Raw genomic sequence first — 14,366 nt, 5'->3', positions numbered from 1 at the left:
CTCTCTCTCTCTATCTCTCCCTCCATCTCTCTCTCCCTCCCCCATCTCTCTCTCCCCCCCTCCTCCCCATCCCCCCCCCCCTCCTCCCCATCTCCCCCCCCCTCCTCCCCATCTCCCCCCCCTCCTCCCCATCTCTCTCTCTCTCTCTCCCCCCATCTCTCCCCCCCTCCCATCTCTCTCTCTCTCTCTCTCTCTCTCCCTCATCGCTCTCTCTCCCCATCTCCCCCCTCCTCCCATCTCTCTCTCCCTCCCCCATCTCTCTCTCTCTCCCTCCCCCATCTCTCTCTCTCTCCCTCCCCCATCTCTCTCTCTCTCCCTCCCCCATCTCTCTCTCTCCCCTCCCCCATCTCTCTCTCTCTCCCTCCCCCATCTCTCTCTCTCCCCCCTCCTCCCATCTCTCTCTCCCTCCCCGTCTCTCTCTCTCCCCCCCTCCTCCCATCTTTCTCTCTCTCTCCCTCCCCGTCTCTCCCTCCCATCTCTCTCTCCCCCCTCCTCCCATCTCTTTCTCTCTCTCCCTCCCCATCTCTCTCTCTCCCCACTCCTCCCATCTCTCTCTCTCACCCCCCTCCCTCCCATCTCTCTCCCTCCCCATCTCTCTCTCTCACCCCTCCTCCCATCTCCTCCCCCCATCTCTCTCACCCCTCCTCCCATCTCTCTCCCCCCCCCTCCTCCCCATCTCTCTCCCTCCCCATCTCTCTCTCACCCCTCCTCCCATCTCTCCCCCCCCCCTCCTCCCCATCTCTCTCCCTCCCCATCTCTCTCTCACCCCTCCTCCCATCTCTCTCCCTCCCCGTCTCTCTCTCACCCCCCTCCCCCATCTCTCTCTCTCTCCCTCCCCCATCTCTCTCTCTCTCCCTTCCTCCCCATCTCTCTCTCTCTCTCCCTCCCCATCTCTCTCTCCCTTCCCCCATCTCTCTCTCCCCCCCTCCTCCCCATCTCCCCCCCCCTCCTCCCCATCCCCCCCCCCCCTCCTCCCCATCTCCCCCCCCCCTCCTCCCCATCTCTCTCTCTCACCCCTCCCCCCATCTCTCTCCCTCCACCATCTCTCTCTCTCTCCCCCCCTCCCCATCTCTCTCTCTCTCTCCCCCTCCAGGGTTTGGTGGTAGTTGTTTCCAGAAGGATGTATTAAACCTGGTGTATCTGTGTGAAGCTCTCAACCTCCCTGAGGTCGCCTCCTACTGGCAACAGGTAGCTACTACTGCACACACACACACAGACCTGAGGTCGCTTCTTACTGGCAACAGGTAGCTACTGCAGACACACACACACACACACACACACACACACACACACACACACACACACACACAGACCTGAGGTCGCTTCTTACTGGCAACAGGTAGCTACTGCAGACACACACACACACACACACACACACACACACACAGACCTGAGGTCGCTTCTTACTGGCAACAGGTAGCTACTGCAGACACCCACACACACCCACACACACCCACACACACACACACGGACGGACGGACGGACGGACGAGAATAGTTGTTCTTACTCTCTCTCTGTATCTCCTCCCCACGCCATAACCTCTCAGTCCACAGTAGCGACCTCTTCACTAAAATATTCTCTGTCCCCTGATTAGTCTCCTCTGGTCTGTTAACATGTTATCTGATATATATATATATACTGGCTTTTGATTTTAATGTGTGATTTTATAGTTTAACTTGCTGGTTATCTTGACCATATAAAGGGACTTTGAATGTCTTGGAAAGAGCATAATAAAATGTATTATTGGGGATTCGCAGTGTGAACCCCGTTCATTGCTGCTCACAGCTATATTTATTATTCTTTCATATCCCACATCCTTCCTTTTCTCCCTCTCCCTCCCTCCCTCTCCCAACCTCTCTCCACCCTCCTCCTCCCCCCTCTCCCTCCTCCCCCCTCTCCCTCTCCCAACCTCTCTCCACCCTCCTCCTCCCCCCTCTCCCTCCTCCCCCCTCTCCCTCTCCCAACCTCTCTCCACCCTCCTCCTCCCCCCTCTCCCTCCTCCCCCCTCTCCCAACCTCTCTCCTCCTCCTCGTTCCCTCTCCCCCCTCTCCCTCCTCCCTCTCCTCCCCCCTCCCCCCTCTCCCTCCTCTCTCCAGGTGATTGATATGAATGAGTACCAGCGGAGGAGGTTTGCATGTCGTATCATTGACTGTCTGTTTAACACAGTGACGGGGAAGAAGATCGCTCTGCTGGGATTCTCCTTTAAGAAAGACACTGGAGACACCAGGTATCTGTTTCCTATCTTCTATTCTTCTCCTCCTCCTCTCTCTTTTCTTTCCTCCTCCTTCCCTCTCTCCTTCTCCTTCCCTCTCTCCTCCTCCTTCCCTCTCTCCTCTCCTCCTCCTTCCCTCTCTCCTCTCCTCCTCCTTCCCTCTCTTCTCTCCTCTCCTCCTCCTTCCCTCTCTCCTCTCCTCCTCCTTCCCTCTCTCCTCTCCTCCTCCATCCCTCTCCTTCTCGTTCCCTCTCTCCTCCTCGTTCCCTCTCCTCCTCGTTCCCTCTCCTCCTCGTTCCCTCTCTCCTCTCCTTCTCGTTCCCTCTCCTTCTCGTTCCCTCTCTCCTCGTTCCCTCTCCTCCTCGTTCCCTCTCTCCTCTCCTTCTCGTTCCCTCTCCTTCTCGTTCCCTCTCTCCTCGTTCCCTCTCTCCTCGTTCCCTCTCTCCTCGTTCCCTCTCTCCTCTCCTCCTCCTTCCCTCTTCCTCTCCTCGTTCCCTCTCTCCTTGTTTTCTCTACTTCTCATTCCCTCTCTCCTCTCCTTCTCGTTCCCTCTCCTCCTCGTTCCCTCTCTCCTCTCCTTCTCGTTCCCTCTCTCCTCGTTCCCTCCTCGTTCCCTCTCTCCTCGTTCCCTCTCTCCTCCTTCCCTCTCTCCTCTCCTTCTTCCCTCTCTCCTTGTTCCCTCTCCTTCTCATTCCCTCTCTCCTCTCCTTCTCGTTCCCTCTCCTCCTCGTTCCCTCTCTCCTCTCCTCCTCGTTCCCTCTCCTCCTCGTTCCCTCTCTCCTCTCCTCCTCGTTCCCTCTCTCCTCTCCTTCTCGTTCCCTTTCCTCCTCGTTCCCTCTCTCAATCCTTCTCGTTCCCTCTCTCCTTGTTCCCTCTCTCCTAACCTTCTCGTTCCCTCTCTCCTCTCCTCCTCGTTCCCTCTCTCCTCTCCTCCTCGTTCCCTCTCTCCTCTCCTTCTCGTTCCCTCTCTCCTTGTTCCCTCTCTCCTCTCCTCCTCGTTCCCTCTCTCCTCTCCTCCTCGTTCCCTCTCTCCTTGTTCCCTCTCTCCTCTCCTCCTCGTTCCCTCTCTCCTCTCCTCCTCGTTCCCTCTCTCCTCTTCCTCTCCTTCTCGTTCCCTCTCTCCTCTCCGTCTCGTTCCCTCTCTCCTCTCCTTCTCGTTCCCTCTCTCCTCTCCTCCTCGTTCCCTCTCTCCTCTCCTCCTCGTTCCCTCTCTCCTCTCCTCCTCGTTCCCTCTCTCCTCTCCTCCTCGTTCCCTCTCTCCTCTCCTCCTCGTTCCCTCTCTCCTCTCCTCCTCGTTCCCTCTCTCCTCTCCTCCTCGTTCCTTCTCTCCTCTCCTCCTCGTTCCTTCTCTCCTCTCCTCCTCGTTCCCTCTCTCCTCTCCTCCTCGTTCCCTCTCTCCTCTCCTTCTCGTTCCCTCTCTCCTCTTCTCTTTTTGAAACATAAATTCCGTCTTTCTCTCGCTCTGTCTCTCTCAATTCAATTCAAAGTCTTTATTGCCATGGGAAACAAATGTTAACATTGCCAAAGCAAGTGAAATAGATGATAAACAAAAGTGATATAAACTATAAAATTAACAGTAAACATTTAACATACAGAAGTTTCAAAATAATAAAGACATTTCAAATGTCATATTATGTCGATATACAGTGTTGTAACGATGTGCAAATAGTGAAAGTACAAAAGGGAAAATAAATAGCCATAAATATGGGTTGTATTTACAATGGTGTTTGTTCTTCACTGGTTGCCCTTTTCTTGTGGCAACAGGTCACAAATCTTGCTGCTGTGATGGAACACTGTGGTATTTCACCCAGTAGATATGGGAGTTTATCAAAATTGGATTTGTTTTCTAATTCTTTGTGTATCTGTGAGGAAATATGTGTCTCTAATATGGTCATACATTTGGCAGGAGGTTAGGAAGTGCAGCTCAGTATCCACCTCATTTTGTGGGCAGTTTGCACATAGCCTGTCTTCTCTTTAGAGCCATGTCTGCCTACGGCGGCCTTTCTCAATAGCAAGGCTCACTGAGTCTGTACAAAGTCAAAGCTTTCCTTACGTTCAGGTCAGTCACAGTGGTCAGGTATTCTGCCACTGTGTACTCTCTGTTTAGGGTCAGTCACAGTGGTCAGGTATTCTGCCACTGTATACTCTCTGTTTAGGGTCAGTCACAGTGGTCAGGTATTCTGCCACTGTGTACTCTCTGTTTAGGGCCAAATAGCATTCTAGTTTGCTCTGTTTTTTTGTTATTTCTTTCCAACGTGTCAAGTAATTATCTTTTAGTTTTCTCATGATTTGGTTGGGTCTAATTGTGCTGTTGTCGTGGGGCTCTGTGGGGGGTGTGTTTGTGTTTGTGAACAGAGCCCCAGGACCAGCTTGCTTAGGGGACTCTTCTCCAGGTTCATCTCTCTGTAGGTGATGGCTTTGTTATGGAAGGTTTGGGAATCGCTTCCTTTTAGGTGGTTGTAGAATTTAACGGCTCTTTTCTGGATTTTGATAATTAGTGGGTATCGGCCTAATTCTGCTCTGCATGTATTATTTGGTGTTTTACGTTGTACATAGAGGATTATTTTTGCAGAATTCTGCATGCAGAGTCTCAATTTGGTGCTGGTCCCATTTTGTGAAATCTTGGTTGGTGAGCGGACCCCAGACCTCACAACCATAAAGGGCAATGGGCTCTATGACTGATTCAAGTATTTTTAGCCAGATCCTAATTGGTATGTTGAATTTTATGTTCCTTTTGATGGCATAGAAGGCCCTTCTTGCCTTGTCTCTCAGCTCGTTCACAGCTTTGTGGAAGTTACCTGTAGCGCTGATGTTTAGGCCGAGGTATGTATAGTTTTTTGTGTGCTCTAGGGCAACGGTGTCTAGATGGAATTTGTGGTCCTGGCGACTGGACCTTTTTTGGAACACCATTATTTTGGTCTTACTGAGATTTACTGACAGGGCCCAGGTCTGTCAGGGCCCAGATCTGTCAGGGCCCAGGTTTGACAGGGCCCAGGTCTGACAGGGCCCAGGTCTGACAGGGCCCAGGTCTGTCATGGCCCAGGTCTGTCATGGCCCAGATCTGTCAGGGCCCAGGTCTGACAGGGCCCAGGTCTGACAGGGCCCAGGTCTGACATGGCCCAGGTCTGACATGGCCCAGGTCTGTCAGGGCCCAGGTCTGTCAGGTCCCAGGTCTGTCAGGTCCCAGGTCTGTCAGGTCCCAGGTCTGTCAGGTCCCAGGTCTGTCAGGTCCCAGGTCTGTCAGGGCCCAGGTCTGTCAGGGCCCAGGTCTGTCAGGTCCTAGGTCTATCAGGGCCCAGGTCTGACAGAATCTGTGCAGAAGATCTAGGTGCTGCTGTAGGCCCTCCTTGGTTGGTGACAGAAGCACCAGATCATCAGCAAACAGTAGACATTTGACTTCGGATTCTAGTAGGGTGAGACCGGGTGCTGCAGACTGTTCTAGTGCCCTCGCCAATTCGTTGATATATATGTTGAAGAGGGTGGGGCTTAAGCTGCATCCCTGTTTTACCCCACGGCCCTGTGGGAAGAAATGTGTGTTCTTTGACAATTTTAACATCACACTTGTTGTTTGTGTACATGGATTTTATAATGTCGTATGTTTTACCCCCAACACCACTTTCCATCCATTTGTACAGCAGACCCTCATCCCAAATTGAGTCAAAATCTTTTTTTTAAATCAACAAAGCATGAGAAGACTTTGCCTTTGTTTTGGTTTGTTTGTTAATTAGTGTGTGCAGGGTGAATACGTGGTCTGTCGTACAGTAATTTGGTAAAAAGCCAATTTGACATTTGCTCAGTACATTGTTTTCACTGAGGAAATGTACGAGTCTGCTGTTAATGATAATGCAGAGGATTTTCCCAAGGTTGCTGTTGACGCATATCCCACGGTAGTTATTGGGGTCAAATTTGTCTCTCTCCTCTCTGTCTCCTCATTCTCTGTATAGTGTGTCAGGTTAATCAGTGTGTGTAGGGGTAAAGGGAATTGCCTGTCTCTCTCTCCTCAGTCTCTGTCTCCTCTCTCTCTGTCTCTGTCTCTCCTCCTCTGTCTGTCTGTCTGGTCTCCTCTCCTCTCTGGTGTGTGTCAGGTTAATCAGTGTGTGTGTGTAGGGGTAAAGAGCCTGTCTCTGTCTCCTCTCTCTCTCTCTCTCTCTCTCCTCTCTCTCTCTGTCTCTGGTGTGTGTCAGGTTAATCAGTGTGTGTGTGTGTAGGGGTAAAGAGCCTGTCTCTGTCTCCTCTCTCTCTCTCTCCTCTCTCTCTCTGTCTCTGGTGTGTGTCAGGTTAATCAGTGTGTGTGTGTGTAGAGGTAAAGAGCCTGTCTCTGTCTCCTCTTTCTCTCCTCTCTCTCCTTTCTCTCTCTGTCTCCTCTCTCCGGTGTGTGTCAGGTTAATCAGTGTGTGTGTGTAGAGGTAAAGAGCCTGTCTTGGAACCTTGACCTGTTATACTCATATAGAACACCCCCCCCCCCCCCCCCCCAGAGTTAATCATTCATATTATGGGGCGGCAGGTAGCTTAGCGATTTAAGATTGTTGGGCCAGTACTGAAAGGTCGCTGGTTCGAATCTTCCAGTCGACTAGGTGAAAAGATCGGTCTGTGCCCTTGAGCAAGGAACTTAGCCTAAATGTCTCCTGTAAGTCTCTCTGGATAAGAGTGCCTGCTAAATGACTGAAATGTGTGTGTGTCTTTCAGGGAGTCTTCTAGTATCTATATATCTAAGTACCTGATGGACGAGGGAGCCAAGCTCCACATCTACGACCCTAAAGTCCTGAAGGAACAGATCATCCTGGACCTCTCTCAACCACACATCTCTGAAGACCCTCACAGAGGTAGAGGAGGGAGGGGGGGTCTGTCTGTCTGTCTGTCTGCCTCTCAACCACACATCTCTGAAGACCCTCACAGAGGTAGAGGAGGGAGGGGAGGGAGGGAGGGGGGGGTCTGTCTGCCTGCCTCTCAACCACACATCTCTGAAGACCCTCACAGAGGTAGAGGAGGGAGGGGGGGGGTCTGTCTGTCTGTCTGCCTCTCAACCACACATCTCTGAAGACCCTCACAGAGGTAGAGGAGGGAGGGGGGGGTCTGTCTGTCTGTCTGCCTCTCAACCACACATCTCTGAAGACCCTCACAGAGGTAGAGGAGGGAGGGGGGGGGGTCTGTCTGTCTGTCTGTCTGCCTCTCAACCACACATCTCTGAAGACCCTCACAGAGGTAGAGGAGGGAGGGGAGGGAGGGAGGGGGGGGTCTGTCTGCCTGCCTCTCAACCACACATCTCTGAAGACCCTCACAGAGGTAGAGGAGGGAGGGGGGGGGTCTGTCTGTCTGTCTGCCTCTCAACCACACATCTCTGAAGACCCTCACAGAGGTAGAGGAGGGAGGGGGGGGGTCTGTCTGTCTGCCTCTCAACCACACATCTCTGAAGACCCTCACAGAGGTAGAGGAGGGAGGGGGGGGGGGGGGGGTCTGTCTGTCTGTCTGCCTCTCAACCACACATCTCTGAAGACCCTCACAGAGGTAGAGGAGGGGGGGGGTCTGTCTGTCTGCCTCTCAACCACACATCTCTGAAGACCCTCACAGAGGTAGAGGAGGGAGGGAGGGGGGGGGGGGGGTCTGTCTGTCTGTCTGCCTCTCAACCACACATCTCTGAAGACCCTCACAGAGGTAGAGGAGGGAGGGGGGGGGGGGTCTGTCTGTCTGTCTGCCTCTCAACCACACATCTCTGAAGACCCTCACAGAGGTAGAGGAGGGAGGGGGGGGTCTGTCTGTCTGCCTCTCAACCACACATCTCTGAAGACCCTCACAGAGGTAGAGGAGGGAGGGGGGGGGGGGTCTGTCTGTCTGCCTCTCAACCACACATCTCTGAAGACCCTCACAGAGGTAGAGGAGGGAGGGGGGGGTCTGTCTGTCTGTCTGCCTCTCAACCACACATCTCTGAAGACCCTCACAGAGGTAGAGGAGGGAGGGGGGGGTCTGTCTGTCTGTCTGCCTCTCAACCACACATCTCTGAAGACCCTCACAGAGGTAAAGGAGGGAGGGGGGGGGGTCTGTCTGTCTGTCTCTCAACCACACATCTCTGAAGACCCTCACAGAGGTAGAGGAGAGAGGGGGGGGTCTGTCTGTCTGTCTCTCAACCACACATCTCTAAAGACCCTCACAGAGGTAGAGGAGGTAGAGGAGGGAGGGAGGGGGGGGTCTGTCTGTCTGTCTGCCTCTCAACCACACATCTCTGAAGACCCTCACAGAGGTAGAGGAGAGAGGGGGGGGGGGTCTGTCTGTCTGTCTGCCTCTCAACCACACATCTCTGAAGACCCTCACAGAGGTAGAGGAGGGAGGGGGGGTCTGTCTGTCTGTCTGCCTCTCAACCACACATCTCTGAAGACCCTCACAGAGGTAGAGGAGGTAGAGGAGGGAGGGAGGGGGGGGGTCTGTCTGTCTGTCTGCCTCTCAACCACACATCTCTGAAGACCCTCACAGAGGTAGAGGAGGTAGAGGAGGGAGGGAGGGGGGGGTCTGTCTGTCTGTCTGCCTCTCAACCACACATCTCTGAAGACCCTCACAGAGGTAGAGGAGAGAGGGGGGGGTCTGTCTGTCTGTCTGCCTCTCAACCACACATCTCTGAAGACCCTCACAGAGGTAGAGGAGGTAGAGGAGGGAGGGGGGGGTCTGTCTGTCTGTCTGTCTGTCTGTCTCTGTCTGTCTGCCTGTCTGCCTGACTGCCTGACTGCCTGTCTGCCTGTCTACAATACAAAGGAGGTAGAGGAGGTAGAGGGAGGGAGGGTCTGTCTGTCTCCTCTACGAGTCGTGCATTAGTTTCCACAGAATAGCACTCGTTGATTATCCCTTACACATGTATAACTTTAACTCTGTTGTGTGTCTGTGTATTGTAGTGTCTATGTAACGGTGTATCTGTGTATTGTAGTGTCTATGTAACGGTGTATCTGTGTATTGTAGTGTCTATGTAACGGTGTATTGTAGTGTCTATGTAACGGTGTATCTGTGTATTGTAGTGTCTATGTAACGGTGTATCTGTGTATTGTAGTGTCTATGTAACGGTGTATTGTAGTGTCTATGTAACGGTGTATCTGTGTATTGTAGTGTCTATGTAACGGTGTATCTGTGTATTGTAGTGTCTATGTAACGGTGTATCTGTGTATTGTAGTGTCTATGTAACGGTGTATTGTAGTGTCTATGTAACGGTGTATTGTAGTGTCTATGTAACGGTGTATCTGTGTATTGTAGTGTCTATGTAACGGTGTATCTGTGTATTGTAGTGTCTATGTAACGGTGTATTGTAGTGTCTATGTAACGGTGTATTGTAGTGTCTATGTAACGGTGTATCTGTGTATTGTAGTGTCTATGTAACGGTGTATCTGTGTATTGTAGTGTCTATGTAACGGTGTATTGTAGTGTCTATGTAACGGTGTATTGTAGTGTCTATGTAACGGTGTATCTGTGTATTGTAGTGTCTGAGCTGGTCACGGTGTCAGTGGACCCCTACCAGGCCTGTCAAGGGGCTCACGCTCTGGTCGTCTGCACCGAGTGGGACATGTTCAAGGTGAGAGACACACACACACACACACACACACACACACACACACACACACACACACACACACACACACACACACACACTGCTCCAATCCTATAAACACCTAACATCAACTCTGTGTGTGTGTGTGTGTGTGTGTGTGTGTGTTGTGTGTTGTGTAGGAGCTGGACTATGAGAGGATCTACGACCACATGTTGAAGCCAGCGTTTCTGTTTGACGGCCGTCGCCTGTTGGACCAACTGCACCCCCGCCTGCAGAACATTGGCTTCCAGGTACACACACACACACACACACACACACACACACACACATACACACACACACACACACACACACACACACACACACACACACACTCTAACCGCCTGGTTTCACAGCGCTGGAAGTGGTATGGCAGGAGCAGTGAAAACAGCCGGTGGGTTTTAATTGGCTGATCTCTCAGTCCGTCACCAGCTAGACCCTCCCTCTACATGGTGGACTTCAAAGCGCCAGCAGCACAAGTGATGTTAAACAAGGAAGTGATGTTAAACAAGGAAGTGATGTTAAACAAGGAAGTGATGTTAAACTAGGAAGTGATGTTAAACTAGGAAGTGATGTTAAACAAGGAAGTGATGTTAAACACGGAAGTGATGTTAAACACGGAAGTGATGTTAAACACGGAAGTGATGTTAAACACGGAAGTGATGTTAAACACGGAAGTGATGTTAAACAAGGAAGTGATGTTAAACAAGGAAGTGATGTTAAACAAGGAAGTGATGTTAAAATAGGAAGTGATGTTAAAACAAGGAAGTGATGTTAAACAAGGAAGTGATTTAGGCAAATTGTAAAGTATGAATCTTATAAATGGTTTTCACATATAAACTTTATTTTGCCTGAACTCAGAATCAATTGGGTTTCCCCAAAAAAAATAATATGGTTAATGAGATAATCTATATTGATTGGCCATTTTTCCAAAGTCCTATATTATACACCGGTCTCAGGCTCTGTGTCTCTCCCGCCTCCATTTTAGAGCCACGCCTCATAGTCGTGTGATTCGCTTAGTATTTTAATTGATTAGCATGTTACTCAGTAAATCCCTCCCCCTTCTAAGTTCCAGACAGACCCACACTGTTACCAGGCTCTATGCCCCCCAGCAAGTCAAGCCTGGGGGGAGAGGTTACCTCCGTACCCAGTAAAACTGTGTTCTCACTACTAGAACCAGACTGCATCTCTTCTCTGTTTCCTGCAGATCGAAACCATCGGTAAGAAGGTGACGACATCTCGTATTCCCTACACCCCCACGGCCGGAGTCCCTCGTATCAGCATCAACCCTGAACCCCCGACCAAGAAGACCAAAGTCTGAGACACACCCCTCAGAATCAACCCTGAACCCCCGGCCAAGAAGACCAAAGTCTGACACCCCCCTGAACCCCCGACCAAGAAGACCAGTCTGACACACCCCCCTCAGAATCAACCCTGAACCCCCGACCAAGAAGACCAAAGTCTGAGACACACCCCTCAGAATCAACCCTGAACCCCCGGCCAAGAAGACCAGTCTGACACCCCCCTGAACCCCCGACCAAGAAGACCAGTCTGACACCCCCCTGAACCCCCGACCAAGAAGACCAAAGTCTGAGACACCCCCCTCAGAATCAAAACTCTACCTCCTGTCTATCCAGTCCTCCTCTACGAGGACAATCATTGATAATCAATACGTTTTGATGCTGCCGATCGTTGTCAATACTTCAACGGTTTTATCTCCTGTTATATCTACCCAATCACGTTAATACTATCTCTCATTTCCTGTTATATCTACCCAATCACGTTAATACTGTCTCTCATTTCCTGTTATAACTGGCCAATCACGTTAATACTATCTCTCATTTCCTGTTATAACTGGCCAATCACGTTAATACTGTCTCTCATTTCCTGTTATATCTACCCAATCACGTTAATACGGTCTCTCATTTCCTGTTATATCTACCCAATCACGTTAATACTGTCTCTCATTTCCTGTTATAACTGGCCAATCACATTAATACTGCCTCTCATTTCCTGTTATATCTACCCAATCACGTTAATACTGTCTCTCATTTCCTGTTATATCTACCCAATCACGTTAATACTGCCTCTCATTTCCTGTTATAACTGGCCAATCACGTTAATACTGCCTCTCATTTCCTGTTATATCTACCCAATCACGTTAATACTGCCTCTCATTTCCTGTTGTAACTGTCATCACTGGTTCTGATTTTATACAGACAGAAATAGTGTGAGTCTTAATAACGTCCCCTTTCGTGGTGCTCTCCTGGTCCAACGTACTGCACTATATAAAGGGTGTCCCCGTTCCCTTTCGTGGTGCTCTCCTGGTCCAACGTACTGCACTATATAAAGGGTGTCATTTCAGATGGAATAGATTCTTCAAATCCTTTCATTTCATGCCTTTTTTATAGACCAGTGATGTCATCAACCTGCGACTTAAATAAAACAAGATGTGAACTGTCACCGCAAGACTCAATGCTTTGTTACTGCTTCAGGTATTAGTGTGCAATCTATAATTATATCATATTTCCCGACGGGTCTTGGTCAAAAGTAGTGCACTATATATATATATGTAACAGTATAACTTTAGTCCGTCCCCGAACCGGGCGCGAACCAGGGACCTTCTGCACACATCAGCACCAGTCACCCAACGAACCATCGTTACCCATCGCTCCACAAAAGGCCACTACTTCTAGGTTTCAGAGCAAGTGACGTCACCGATTGAAAGGCTATTAGCGCGCACCACCGCCGCTAACTAGCTAGCCATTTCACATCCGTTACATATACAGAGTCTTGGTCAAAAGTAGTGCACTATATATACAGAGTAGGGACCAGGGAGCTGTTTGGCACGTCCCCAGACTAGATATCTAAAGTCAGGGGGGTAGAAATACTCCAAACTGACCTTAGATCCGTGTCTAGGTGCAACTACACATAGGGAATAGGTTGCCATTTAGGATGCACCCTATCTAGTGCACTACTTTTTACTAAGACCCCATAGGGAATAGGGTGCACTACATTTGACTAAGACCTCATAGGGAATAGGGTGCACTACATTTGACTAAGACCTCATAGGGAATAGGGTGCACTACATTTGACTAAGACCCCATAGGTAATAGGGTGCACTATATTTGACGAAGACCCCATAGGTAATAGGGTGCACTACATTTGACTAAGACCCCATAGGGAATAGGGTGCACCACTTTTGACTAAGACCCCATAGGGAGCCATTAAGGATACATCTGTAGAATTAGTATGAATCATTCTTACTCTTTACCATCCTTACTGTCGGGAGGTTTCTACAGTAATATTACTGTAGGGAGGTGAGGTTTCTACAGTAATTACTGTTGGGAGGTGAGGTTTCTACAGTAATATTACTGACGAGAGGGGAGGTTTCTACACTAATATTACTGTTGGGAGGTGAGGTTTCTACAGTAATATCACTGACGAGGGGAGGTTTCTACAGTAATATTACTGACGAGAGGTGAGGTTTCTACAGTAATATTACTGAAGAGAGGGGAGGTTTCTACAGTAATATTACTGACGAGAGGGGAGGTTTCTACAGTAATATTACTGTAGGGAGGTGAGGTTTCTACAGTAATATTACTGTTGGGATGGGAGGTGAGGTTTTCTACAGTAATATTACTGACGAGAGGGGAGGTTTCTACAGTAATATTACTGTAGGGAGGTGAGGTTTCTACAGTAATTACTGTTGGGAGGTGAGGTTTCTACAGTAATATTACTGACGAGAGGGGAGGTTTCTACACTAATATTACTGTTGGGAGGTGAGGTTTCTACAGTAATATCACTGACGAGGGGAGGTTTCTACAGTAATATTACTGACGAGAGGTGAGGTTTCTACAGTAATATTACTGAAGAGAGGGGAGGTTTCTACAGTAATATTACTGACGAGAGGGGAGGTTTCTACAGTAATATTACTGTAGGGAGGTGAGGTTTCTACAACTGTTGGGATGGGAGGTGAGGTTTCTACAGTAATATTGCTGTAGGGAGGTGAGGTTTCTACAGTAATATAACTGTTGGGATGGGAGGTGAGATTTCTACAGTAATATTACTGACGAGAGGGGAGGTTTTCTACAGTAATATTACTGACGAGAGGTGAGGTTTCTACAGTAATATTACTGTCGAGAGGTGAGGTTTCTACAGTAATATTACTGTTGGGAGGTGAGTTTCTACAGTAATATTACTGTTGGGAGGTGAGGTTTCTACAGTAATATTACTGTAGGGAGGTGAGGTTTCTACAGTAATATTACTGACGAGAGGTGAGGTTTCTACAGTAATATTACTGTTGGGAGGTGAGGTTTCTACAGTAATATCACTGACGAGGGGAGATTTCTACAGTAATATTACTGACGAGAGGGGAGGTTTCTACAGTAATATTACTGTAGGGAGGTGAGGTTTCTACAGTAATATTACTGATGGGAGGTGAGGTTTCCACAGTAATATTACTGACGAGAGGTGAAGTTTCTACAGTAATATTACTGACGAGAGGTGAGGTTTCTACAGTAATATTACTGATGGGAGGTGAGGTTTCTACTGTAATATTACTGTCGAGAGGTTTCTACAGTAATATTACTG

At 49.6% G+C, this 14,366-nt stretch overlaps 1 protein-coding gene across 1 annotated transcript in view; it reads left to right on the top strand.

The window, feature by feature from the left end:
- LOC129843295 (UDP-glucose 6-dehydrogenase-like) overlaps nt 1-12,236 on the top strand; it is a 34,499-nt gene extending 22,263 nt beyond the window's left edge. The window contains exons 6-11 of the mRNA XM_055911918.1: nt 1,048-1,188; nt 2,097-2,227; nt 6,899-7,035; nt 9,667-9,758; nt 9,914-10,024; nt 10,981-12,236. Coding sequence (XP_055767893.1) covers nt 1,048-1,188; nt 2,097-2,227; nt 6,899-7,035; nt 9,667-9,758; nt 9,914-10,024; nt 10,981-11,094 — 726 coding nt within the window. The 3' untranslated portion in view covers nt 11,095-12,236. The remainder of the gene's footprint in view (nt 1-1,047; nt 1,189-2,096; nt 2,228-6,898; nt 7,036-9,666; nt 9,759-9,913; nt 10,025-10,980) is intronic.
- The last annotated feature ends 2,130 nt before the right edge of the window (nt 12,237-14,366 follow it).

The sequence above is a fragment of the Salvelinus fontinalis genome, unplaced genomic scaffold (assembly GCF_029448725.1).
Source record: "Salvelinus fontinalis isolate EN_2023a unplaced genomic scaffold, ASM2944872v1 scaffold_0107, whole genome shotgun sequence".
NCBI lineage: Eukaryota > Metazoa > Chordata > Actinopteri > Salmoniformes > Salmonidae > Salvelinus > Salvelinus fontinalis.
This window is presented reverse-complemented; position numbering and strand designations above follow the sequence as displayed.